Here is a 12,283-nt window from a genome sequence, read left to right as displayed (position 1 = left end):
AGGTTGCAGATGCAGCTCGGGTCCCATATTGCTGTGGCTGTGGTGTAGCCTGGCTGCTGCAGCTCCAGTTCAACCCCTAACTGCAAACTTCCATATGCCACAGATGCAACACTAAAAAAAAAAAATATATATATGTATATATATATATATACACACACACACACACACACACTGATATAATTAATGTTTATTTGAGAAATGAATTTTTATAGTATCAATGATATTGTTAATATGAAACCTAATCCTTTCAGTAAGTCACAGTAGCTACTACTTGTGACCCCTAGTACGCAAGTAACTGTTCTGGGAGTTATATGTTTATTATGTCTAATCTTTTCAAACACTCTTTGAGGTATTCTTCTCCCTCCTTTTTAAATGAAAATGATGAAGCAAAAAAAAAGGTTCTGATGGCTATTGTGTAATTAAATTGGAATTCGACCCCAGATCTGTCCAACGTCACCAAGTGGTTTTTATTATAAAGAAAATCTCTGATACTCAATAGTCCTGTTGCATGGAAACTGGTAGCTAGAATACCATTTCCTTTGGAAGTGATATATGCATGATAATGTTAAGACCTTACTACATTTTTAATCCAATTACTGTTCTATACATGTGTTATTTTATTTAATCTTAACAAAGAAAACCCTATTAACTAAATTTCTCCATTTTGTAACAATGTCTCTGAGACATTGAGGCCTCAGAGAGCTCAAATAACTTGGTCATGTCACACAGCTCACTCATAAATGGTAGAGTCAGAGTTTGAAAGCCTATTTATCTACAGTTCTGTACTGCCCTCTTAAAACTTTCGTATAGAAAAATAGTCTGTGTTTGCACATTTAGAGTAGAGTTCCCCAGCCTCAGCATTATTGGCTGGATAATTTCTCATGACAAGTAGGGTATTCAACATCCCTGGTCTTTACCCACTAGATGCCAAAGCTTTTCCTCCCACTTTTGTCCCACTTTTGACATCGCCAAAAGTGTCAGGGTGGCTAAAATCACCCCTGAGTAAGAACCACGCATTTACAGATATGATACACACTTTATATAAAATCCTCGACTCTTACGCAATAGCTTTAGCTTTAAAATGAGGCTGATGACAGTATACAATAACTGGGTGCTGTTTCCTTTTTCTAATCTGCTTCTAAGTAAATTCTTAGAATTTATTGTCAGAGAGTAATTGATGTTTACCAGCTGCTTTTTGTAAAAATTGAATAAGAATCCTAGCTTTGTGTCCCTATATGATCAGGGCACTCTTCTTTTTATGTAAAAATAGTTTTATATATATAAGGGAGAAATCGTAATTAACAATATTCTAAGCTATTGAGGGTTAGTGATTGCTGAGAACTAGTACTTAGTAAATAACAATTGTTGAAAATGTATTCTGTTTATTGATTTTGGTTGTAGATTTAAAAAATTAAAATCTTAACTTATGTAAAGAATTTAGGCAACTCATATATCTGTGTGTGTGTATGAGAGAGAGAGAAATCGGTTGAATGTCTTCCATTATAACCAGCAGATCCAAACAGCGCTTTAAGTATGCAAGAATCTTTTTCCTTTCAACACTGTATACTACCACTACTAATATTTACTCATAAACAAATGGTGATGATTATATGGATTTTGAAATAACACATTACTTCATCCTGGAAAGAGGTTTTTGTTTGCTTTTAATGAGTTACCATAAATATCCCATTCATCACTTCATTGGTGTCGGCTTTTGGATATTAAAGTCATAATTTTGTTTCTAAACTCATTTGGCCCACAGGTGGAAATGGTGTATTCATTGTTGTCAATGCTTGGTACTCATGATAAGGATGATATGTCGCGAACTTTGCTAGCTATGTCTAGCTCCCAAGACAGCTGTATATCCATGCGACAGTCTGGATGTCTTCCTCTCCTCATCCAGCTTTTACATGGCAATGACAAAGACTCTGTGTTGTTGGGAAATTCCCGGGGCAGTAAAGAGGCTCGGGCCAGGGCCAGTGCAGCACTCCACAACATCATTCACTCACAGCCTGATGACAAGAGAGGCAGGCGTGAAATCCGAGTCCTTCATCTTTTGGAACAGATACGAGCTTACTGTGAAACCTGTTGGGAGTGGCAGGAAGCCCATGAACAAGGCATGGACCAGGACAAAAATCCAAGTATGTTCCCTATAGTGCATGTTACAAAGCAAATGTAAAAGTTTTTGAAATGAGAACTTTTTTAGTTAAGATACAGTCTTTATGAATAGGAGTGGGAAATTTATATTAGCCATCTACCCTGATAACATCGTTTAAAGTTTAATTTCTATATTTCCCTCAAAAAAAAAAATAGCAAAGAAAAATATTATGTGCCTTACAGTGCAACCAAAAAAAAGAACAGAAAATCAAGAAGACTTGAAGAGAGCATAGTAGATCTAGAAAGAACTTGAGCAATTATGTTTTCCATCTCTTTCATTGTATGTATTAAGCTCAAGAGAGTAAGTTTATGTGGACTTGCCATCGTGGCTCAGTGGTTAACAAACATGACTAGTATCCATGAGGATGCGGGTTTGATCCCTGACCTCGATCAGCAGGTGAAAGATCCGGCATTACCGTGAGCTGTGGTGTAGGTCGCAGACACAGCTCGGATCCAAAATGGCTGTGGTGTGGCTGTGGCTGTGGTGTAGGCCAGCAGCTGCAACTCCAGTTCGACCCTTAGCCTGGGAATTTCCATATGCCACAGGTGCAGCCCTAAAAAGACCAAAAAAAGAGTGAGTTTATGTAAGTATCTTCAGCTGTTAGTGACCAGGCCATAATCATTCTACTCAGTGAATACAGAGCTATGTTATATCAACCTTGCAAAGTAGGAAGGAATGTATTATCTCCATTTTACAGATGAAGAAACTGAGTCCCAGAGAGGCTAAAGACTAGCCTGTGGCCTCACAGCTAGTAGGTAATGGAGCCAGGATCAGAGGCCAGATCTCCTGCCTCTTAGCCCTGTGCTCTTCCTACTGTACCACCCTGCTTCAGGCAATGGGGTCCCATTTGCTGGGGATGATCTGCCACCCAGCTCTTTGCTCAGAGAGAAACCCTTGGCCACCAGCCCAGCCCCTCTCCCTCAGGAGCAGGGAACATGGGAGTTGGGACCTTTGGGAACATAACTTACTTCATTCCTGTAGCAAGAACCAAGAGCAGTAAGTATATAAGGTAAGACCTTCCCTTCACCTGCTAAGAACAGCCTCATGCAAACACACACATGACAAAGGACTGTTGTATCAATGTCTTGATTTGGGTAACAGGAGAAGGAGTGATGACAGTATGAGCTGTAAAGAGTTAGCACATCTTTTTAGGTTAGGTATAAGAATGAATTTACTTAAAATTTTAAAGTTTTCAAGAATAATAAAACAGCAAATATAGTCTTTTATATCTACTCATCCTAGGGATGAAGAAAACTAATAAGATACTTTCCTAGGACAGTAGTGTCTTTCTGGACAGTTTTTCTTTGCTTGTCTACAATCATGTAATGATTCACATTTTACGCTCTTAATACTTGTTCTCCCAAAAGTTAAATAGAATAAATATTATTACTTCTGAACAATAGACTTGCTTTTTAAAATTATATTTCAAACAGCAGTTTTAAAACTTTGTAATAGGGAGTTCCCATTGTGGCACAGCGGAGACGAATCCAACTAGGAACCATGAGGTTGCAGGTTTGATCCCTGGCCTTGCCCTGTGGGTTACGGATCCAGTGTTGCTGTGAGCTGTGATGTAGGTCACAGACATGGTTCAGATCCCGCATTTCTGTGGCTGTGTCATAGGCTGGCAGCTGTAATGCCAATTAGACCCCTAGCCTGGGAACCTCCATATGCGTGGGGCCCTAAAAAGCAAATTAAAAAAACAAAAACAAAAACAAAAAAAATCCTTTGTATTAAATGTGGAGGTACACTTTCCTCAATACCTCTTTTTTAAGTTTTTGTTTACTGTCTAGTATCTCTATGGTAAGCTAGCTTTCTCTACTATATTTATACTAGGTTTCTCTATTGCTTTTGTATACAGCCATCTACCTTTAAATTTAAATAGAAATTATAAATAAAAAGTTTCATACCAAAATGTTTTTATTCTTTCATAGAGCCAACATAATTTTAAGTTGCTATTTGAATTATAGCAGAAACCTACACAGACTTGATCAAAGGTTGATGAGAGGTAAACATTTTTATGGAACCAAGAAAAGCCCTTTACTGATATTTTCCCTTCCATATTTGTAATATTTATTCATTTGTTCAGCAAATATTTGTTAATTCACTAAATAACTGTGCATTGGGGATATATCAGTGAGCTTTGAGAATTTTTATTTTATTGAAATGTAATTGATTTACAGTGTTGTGTTAATTTCTTCTGTACAACAAAATGATTCAGTTATGCAAATATATATTCTCGTCCATATTTTTTGAGCCCCAAGTATTTTTTAAGTATAATAAACATCATCGCCTTTGAGGCAACAAAGCATTATGGTTTGTGTCAATTTTATTTTTCAGTGCCAGCTCCTGTTGAACATCAGATCTGTCCTGCTGTGTGTGTTTTAATGAAACTTTCATTCGATGAAGAGCACAGACATGCAATGAATGAACTTGGTAAGACAGAAATGTTTCTTAACGCCATAGAAGATTACTGAAGATTTTGCATTATTATAAATGTAGCATTGGAATATAAGGCCACTAAATTCTATTACCATTTGCTTCCTCCTTGTAGCAAATAATCATATTCTGGTTTCCAGAGGAGACAATGCCCTAAGTGATAGAGACTGCTACCTTGTTATAACCTAACTTAGCTTTTAAAAATCTTAGCCAAAGATTGGGAAAAATACTAAATGGGCCGTTCTTGCTCTTATTGTCAAGGTAGGCCCTGGGTGACAGTCGATGGGGGAGGATAATTTGAATTGATTCGAGATGTGGAGCTACTCTTGAACTCAGTCACTTCTGATGGACACCAGAAGGAAATATTATTAAGCTTCTCATTTATCTTCGTGGTTCAGTACTTTATTGGATTTTCATGATAAGCAGGATGGTATCTCTGAAACTGGTTAATAAAGAAAAGCATATGCTCTAATTTATTTTAGAAACATTCCATTAATTTTGGAAGGATTACTCTTAGGTATGTGTTCTCACATACTCTGAGCTTTATATAAGCTGTATTTGCACACCCCCTTTTTCACATAATGGTTTTTTGGTTTTTTTTTTTTTTGATTTCTAGGTTCATTTTGCACATGTGGTATTTTATAAGTTGCATCACGCTGAGCCATCTCATGTGACCTGGATTTCTCTAGTCATGCCACAAGCAAGAACCATACACTGAGTGCCATCTTAGTGTAGCTGAGCCCTTGCTTTTTGTGCTGTTTATGCTCCATTACATTCCAGCCCCCACTTTATATTCCTACCACCCTCATCGTTATCATTGATCATTTATCTTAAGAGTGACAAAGTCATGAGACTCTTAAACAGAGAACCTGAATAGCCAAAAATGAGTGTTGTCTCCTTCAGAGTCATCACTTTGGGAGGCTGTGTACTTTGTGATTTCAGGCCTGCCCTCCAGCCCTGCTTCCTTCCCACAGGCCCCAGCAATCGGCCCACTTGCTTCTCTTTGCTTCCCCCATCCCCCAGCCTCCCGTGAAGCTGAATGTGATCTTGGGAGTTCTGCCCCACCTCAGTACAAACTCAGCGTTGGTGTATTTTTAAGTTTCGGTGTTTTTTTCTTAACACTAGTAATAATGGGGAAAATAATGACTAAACAGGAAAACTACTCCAATTTTAAGCTCCTACAAACCTTTTTTTTAATAAATGTCCCTGTGTTCCAATGAACTATAGCTAGGACTGACACATTAATCATCTGAATTTCAAAGTAAAATCTAGACTCAGTATTTGTTCCTCTTCCTTCTTCAGGTAGGAAGGCTACCCGGGGCATTTCATCACAGGAGCTAGGGCAGGGGCTTTCAGGTGAGGAGCAGGATGGGGCCTCTGGGGGTGTGACTGCTGGGGATATAGCCACAGGGGATTACCTTCTCACTCCTAGCCTCTGAACTTGCAGTGAAGCAAAGGAAGGACTGCAGTGTGTGGATGGTGGGGAGATAGAGTAAGGCAGAACAAGAGATCTGACAGTGAGAGATAAGAAGGGAAGAAGTCCCAGGCAGGTGAAGGGAAATTCCTAAGCCCAGTTAGCCAGGACTGTCATTGTGAATAGAAGAAAATTGTGCAACTATTAGGATCATTTATGTTTGCACCTGTTAATATTACAGGTACTGCAAGTATAGTTTTAGACTATAATATCAGTGATGTATACATTTATTCCCAGCTCTGTCCCAGAAACTGTGCTAGGCATTAGATATAAAACTGGTTAAGATGTGGTCCTGACTTTCAAGGAACTCATAGTTTATGTTAGTGTTTCCCAAATTAGATCATAATGATCACCAGCAGCCCTCGTAAAACCATGTACCTTCTCTGGACCGTGGTGAGCAAGCTTAGTAAAATAGACTCTCCAGAAGAAGGAACCTAGGAATCAAATCTATTAAGTGGCCCAGATGATTCTGATGATCAGGAAATTTTGTGAAACACCAATATATAGAATATTGATGCTAATAAGGCCCTAATATTTTTTTTAGAAGGAGGCCTTTCATGCTAATGATGACCATCTAAGCCAATTAAAAGAAAAATAATATGCTTTTTAAAATTTAAGTGTCATCTTGTAATTATCTTTTTTTTTTTGATAAGTTTTAATTAAGGGTTCTGTTAAATGTTACCTGAAGCCATTGATCCTCCACTGTCCATAAGGCTGTGAGATACCATATGGTATTTGGTTCATCTGGACCACTATTTTCTAACATAGACAGCAAGAAAAATGTGGAAGGATATGCTTCACCTTGGAATTACCTTGAAACATCCTAATTTTTCTCAGGGAAACCTATTTTTTATTCTGTTGATCATAAAGTCACATTTTTTTATGAGTCCATTTATAGTTTTACATATGAATTCTTTGCCTTAAAATTCACTGATAGTTTTATTTTTTTCTGACTGAATCATAAAGGGCTCTCTCTTTTTTCTGATATCCTAAATTTATTGAATGTTCTTTTTTCATTAGCCATGTTCATCGTGGTTTATTGGCATTGACCACATCCTTCTTTAATCTTTGTTTTCAAAACCAAGTCCTAAGATTTTTGGTGTTTCCACACAAAAGTGCTCAAGGGCCTCCTTGGAATTTTCTTTAATCATTTCACCTTTCTTAAGGAAAGATCACAGATATTGCTTTGCCAAGCAAGAGTTTTTGTAGGCACGAAGCATGGTATGTTTTGTTAGGGCTTTGATCATCTGCTTTATCATCCTCAGCATTTTGGTGATCTTGTCAGTAGTACACAGAGCCACTGTCTTAAAGTCAACAGTGACTTCTAGGGAAATTTCCTAGGTCAAAACTCTCATTTCTTTAACTGGTTCCTTCTTCTTTACCCAAGTATTGAATAGTGGAATTTTTCGAAGCTCTGTACTAGGCTTTCTTGTCTCCCTACTCCCTGGCTTCATTTACAGTTTTTTCAAGTTTCCATTTTAGTCCAAGTTCTGTCTCCTGAGATTTAGACATATTATCAAACCACTCATCTGACATCTTCACTAGACAGTTTTTCAGACATTTCTAACTCAGCTGAAACTGAGTTTGTTGTCTCCTCCATCCCCAAATCTTTGTCTCTTCCAGGGTTTCTTTTCTCAGAAAATCGCGTTCCAGTCAGCACACTTGGTAAAACCAGAATCTTAGAAGACGTCTGTGCTTCTATTCTTATCCTATATCTCTAGTAACTGCTTTAATTCTGGTTTGTAAATATATCTCAGATCGCTGCTCTTCTTTTTATTCCCAGCCCAAGCAAGCCTCTGTCATCAGTATGCCATACTCGGTCTTATTTATCTGCCCTCTTCAACCATTATCCATCCTGCCACCTACAACCATGGCAACCTGTTTAGAACATACATCTAATAATTTCTTCTCTGGCACTAAAAAGTCCTTAGTAAGGCACATAAAGTCACATGATCTGACCTCTTCCATTCTTGTAGCGTCCATCCTGTGACCTTCTCTTTGTTGCTGTATATATATATTTCAGGCCCAGCAGCCCTTGCACATGATGCTTGACTTGCTTAAAATGCCTCCTGATTGTTTCTGTCTCACTCTTCTTAGATACATATTCATCCTTTAAATCTCACGTTGAACATTGTTTCAGCCATTTTCTTGATCCTCTCAGTCTAAGTTCATCTCTTATCTTGCCCTGCGCTTCTACACAATCTGTTACACTTAAATTAGTTGTTCAGTGGCTCTTTTCTCTTAATTTATAAGCTCCATAAAGAATTGACTTTTGTTCATTAGCTATTTATTTTTCCATCATTATTGGTGGATAGAGGAAAATCTTCCTAGATAGGGTTTGGGTTTCACTTAACCAAATTAACTTTTACTTATGTACATTCAAACTGATCTGTCATTGGTGCTAGTCATAAAGATTTACACAAATATTCCAGCATTTAACTCTCCTGGCCTGCCATTCTTGACCCAAGATAGAAGTTGGTCTGTTTTGCAAACTTGCTGACTCTTTTACATACTAACCCTTCTAGATCATTTATAAAAATATTGAATATGTAGGTCCTTTTTCAGATTAATGACTTGAATGTTTAGGCTTAAAATATCCAAGAATTGCCTGTTTATACTCATCCTCTCTTATTCTGTCTAAGCCACTTCTCTGTGACAAAACAATATCCTCAGTCCCATGAGGATTAATATTGATGATAAATAACATTTTAAATAGCCTCCATATGCATTTTTATTTTCCCTTTTATTCACTCTCACCATTTTGCTTCACCTTTTGTGTTTTATTTTGGTTTGGTTTTTTACTACTCCTTCCTTTATGTCTTTCCCTTTGCTTCCCCTTCATTTTCCGCCTTTGCCTTCCTAGTGTTGACCACTGTGGGCATTGTTGAGTATGCCCAGTGATGAGAATCAAGGGGAAAGAAAATACTAAGCCCTAGTGTTTGTATTTGACTTTATGAGTATCAAAGAAAAGTAAGAAATTAAAAAAAAACAGTAAAAATGGTTTTTAGAGCTAGTAACAAGTTGAACAGATAATTCTTTTTCATTAAAAATAAGCTTTGCTTCATGCACAGTTTCATTAAGTTTTAGTATTCCTAAGGATACCTAAAATTATGTGGGAAATAAAAATACATTAAAATAATAAGGCCACGGTGTGTGACAATGAAGAATGTGAAGTCCTGATGAGTAATAATAAATGACCTTTTTCTGCCTATCTTCAGGAAGACCTAGTGTTAGAAATTAGCCTTCTTTACTGTTGACAAGATACAGTGTATGTGCAGTAAATAGAGCGTAATACTCATTTCACTCAGTAAAGCATGGGGTGGGAGGGTAAAGAACCTGACAGAAAATGGAATAGTTGTCACTTGTTCTTTATAAGTATATTACACAAAAGTCCTTTATAACATTTTTTGTGGCTTGCATTCTAAAGACAAAATTAAACCATATATTCTCATTCTTTGAGATTTGTTCCTGATAACTTATCTATAAACTTGGTGCCAATTTGTTTTATTTTAGATTATTATCTTTTTCCTCTTGCCCTTTTTAAATTAGGGGGACTACAGGCCATTGCAGAATTATTGCAAGTGGACTGTGAAATGTATGGGCTTACTAATGACCACTACAGTATTACTTTAAGACGATATGCAGGAATGGCTTTGACAAATTTGACTTTCGGAGATGTAGCCAACAAGGTATGTTTTATAAGATCCATTTCTTATGATGTCTCTAGGTATGATTTTACTTTTATACAAAATAGTTCTCACTGAGTTTCTTTTTGTCACTCTCCTTATTAAACCCTGACTTAATAAAAGCCTGTACTTTATACCCCACTGTGTGTCCGTACCTATCTGGTTGTCTTATGCCTAAACAAAGTCTAAGATGCACTGTTGTGGATTTATGTAATCACATTTAAAATATTGTTCCTAGGAATGATAGCACAGATCTGAAAATCTTGATAATGAATACAAGTGTTATACACATATTGGTTCCGTCCAAATAGCAGATGTACTTTAAAACCCTTTGCGTATTGTTCTTATCATGCATTCACTTTATTTTTCCAGTATGCCAAGAGAGGAACAGATAGCAAAGGATTAAGATTAGGATGGTGTTCATCCTTCATTCATGCAATCTGGTCCTAGTTCTTTTATCGGTGAAACATTAGTTATTGTTAAAATGAGATAATTAAAACTCGATTTGAAGTTTATTGGTCAGAAATAAAGCACTGCTTAGGGTTGCCCTGTTACTGACCTTCTGTTCCATATTTGATTTTGCAGGCTACGCTATGCTCGATGAAAGGCTGCATGAGAGCACTTGTGGCCCAACTAAAATCTGAAAGTGAGGACTTACAGCAGGTACTATTTAAAATTTCAGATGTTTTTCTCGAAATAAAAAAAGTGGAGTTCCCTGGTGGCAGTTAAGGATTCAGCATTGTCACTGCTGTGGCTCAGGTTCAGTCTCTGGCCTGGGGATTTACACATGCCACTGGTGCAAAAAAAAAAAAAAAAAATGTTTTTCTTAGATATTAGTAGGTTAGTAGCCTGATTTAGATTAATTTAAGCTGTGGTTCAGAATTTAATGTTTAAATTGTGGTTACATTAACACCAGAATAGAGGAAAATAATTATATTGTAGGAATTATTTTTGGCACCATATTAGCATTTGGGAGAAATTTCTTTATTAATAGATTTGTACTCATACCTTTCACATTAAGAACAGTAAAGCAACTAGTATAAATTTTATAATCAGATTATTCTAAAACTGATTCATTTGCAGGTCATTGCAAGTGTTTTGAGGAATTTGTCTTGGAGAGCAGATGTAAATAGTAAAAAGACATTGCGTGAAGTTGGCAGTGTGAAAGCATTGATGGAATGTGCTTTGGAAGTGAAAAAGGTACCTCTGAAACAATATTTATTATTGCAGTATAACTTTCATCTTTAGATACTTTTTTGCTGCTCTTTTCCACCCCTGAGACTCACTAATTTCCAACCTGCTTATCTCACCAATCCCTAGTCTTAGGCTGCTCCAAACTCCTAACATATTAAGATGAAAAAGATTGTACAGAGTGGCTTAGTGTAAGTCAGTGTTTTTGGTTTGGGTTTTGGGTTTTGGTAGGGTTTTTTAGGGTTTTTTGTTTGTTTGTTTCTTTGTTTTGGGGGGGGGGTTTGCCTTTCAGGGCTGCACTCGTAGCATATGGAGGTTCTCAGGCTAGGGGTCGAATCGGAGCTACAGCTGCTGGCCTACGCCACAACCACAGCAACGCAGGATCCGAGCCGCATCTGCAACCTACACCATAGATGACCGCAATGCCGGATCCTTGACCCACTGTGCAAGGCCACGGGTCGAACCTGCGTCCTCATGGATGCTAGTCAGATTCGTTAACTGCTAAGCCGCAGTGACAACTCCAGTCAGTGTCAGCACTGTTGACATCTCAGACCAGATACTTCTTTGTGTTGAGGCACTGTTCTGGACCTTGTAGGATGTTTAGCAGCATCCCTGGCCTTTCCCGCCAGATCCCAATACATGCTCCCCTCAGTCATAACAATCAGAAATGTCTCCAGATATTACCACATGTCCCCTGCAAGGGGAGAGGGTCAGAATCACCCCCAGGTAGCAGTCAGTGGTCTAGTGTTACCTGTTGCTATGCAAACTCAGGTTGCAAACTCAGGTGCCCAAAGTCCTCAAATTTTGGTAGTCACCTTTCGAGGAGGTAATCAGACCTAATGGTGATGAATCCCTCAAATAATAATTTGTTCACAGAAGGAAATGATCTCCAGGTGGGATATCTACTTTAAAAACTTAGCTAATTTTTTTTTTAAATTGAGATTTGAGAAGGACTAAGCAAATCTTTTTTAGCTAATCTGGGCTTCCTTTCATACAACCAGTCCTCCTTGACCCACAGCCTACATTTTTCTCTTCAGCGTTTCCTTTTCAAAATTACCACAACATTGAAAATCAACTATATACTTAAATAAAACTTTTTCTTTAATTAAAAAAAATTTAGGGGGTTCCCATCGTGGCTCAGTGGTTAACGAATCCAACTAGGAACCATGAGGTTGCGGATTCGATCCCTGGCCTTACTCAGTGGGTTAAGGATCTGGTGTTGCCATGAGCTATGGTGTAGGTCGCAGATGCAACTCGGATCCCACGTCACTGTGGCTGTGGCTGTGGCTGTGGCTGTGGCGTAGGCCTGCGGCTAAGCTCAGATTGGACCCCTAGCCA

General features: G+C 37.8%; 1 protein-coding gene across 1 annotated transcript in view; it reads left to right on the top strand.

The window, feature by feature from the left end:
• The window catches only part of APC (APC, WNT signaling pathway regulator), a 71,950-nt gene that overhangs the window by 45,842 nt on the left and 13,825 nt on the right, over positions 1-12,283 (top strand). The window contains 5 exon segments of the mRNA NM_001206430.1: positions 1,763-2,141; positions 4,496-4,591; positions 9,618-9,757; positions 10,340-10,417; positions 10,838-10,954. Of these exon segments, the coding sequence (NP_001193359.1) occupies positions 1,763-2,141; positions 4,496-4,591; positions 9,618-9,757; positions 10,340-10,417; positions 10,838-10,954 (810 nt within the window).

Source organism: Sus scrofa, chromosome 2, assembly GCF_000003025.6.
Source record: "Sus scrofa isolate TJ Tabasco breed Duroc chromosome 2, Sscrofa11.1, whole genome shotgun sequence".
NCBI classification, from domain to species: Eukaryota; Metazoa; Chordata; class Mammalia; order Artiodactyla; family Suidae; genus Sus; species Sus scrofa.
The sequence above is the reverse complement of the archived record's forward strand: the minus strand, read 5'-3'. Positions and strand labels throughout refer to the sequence as shown.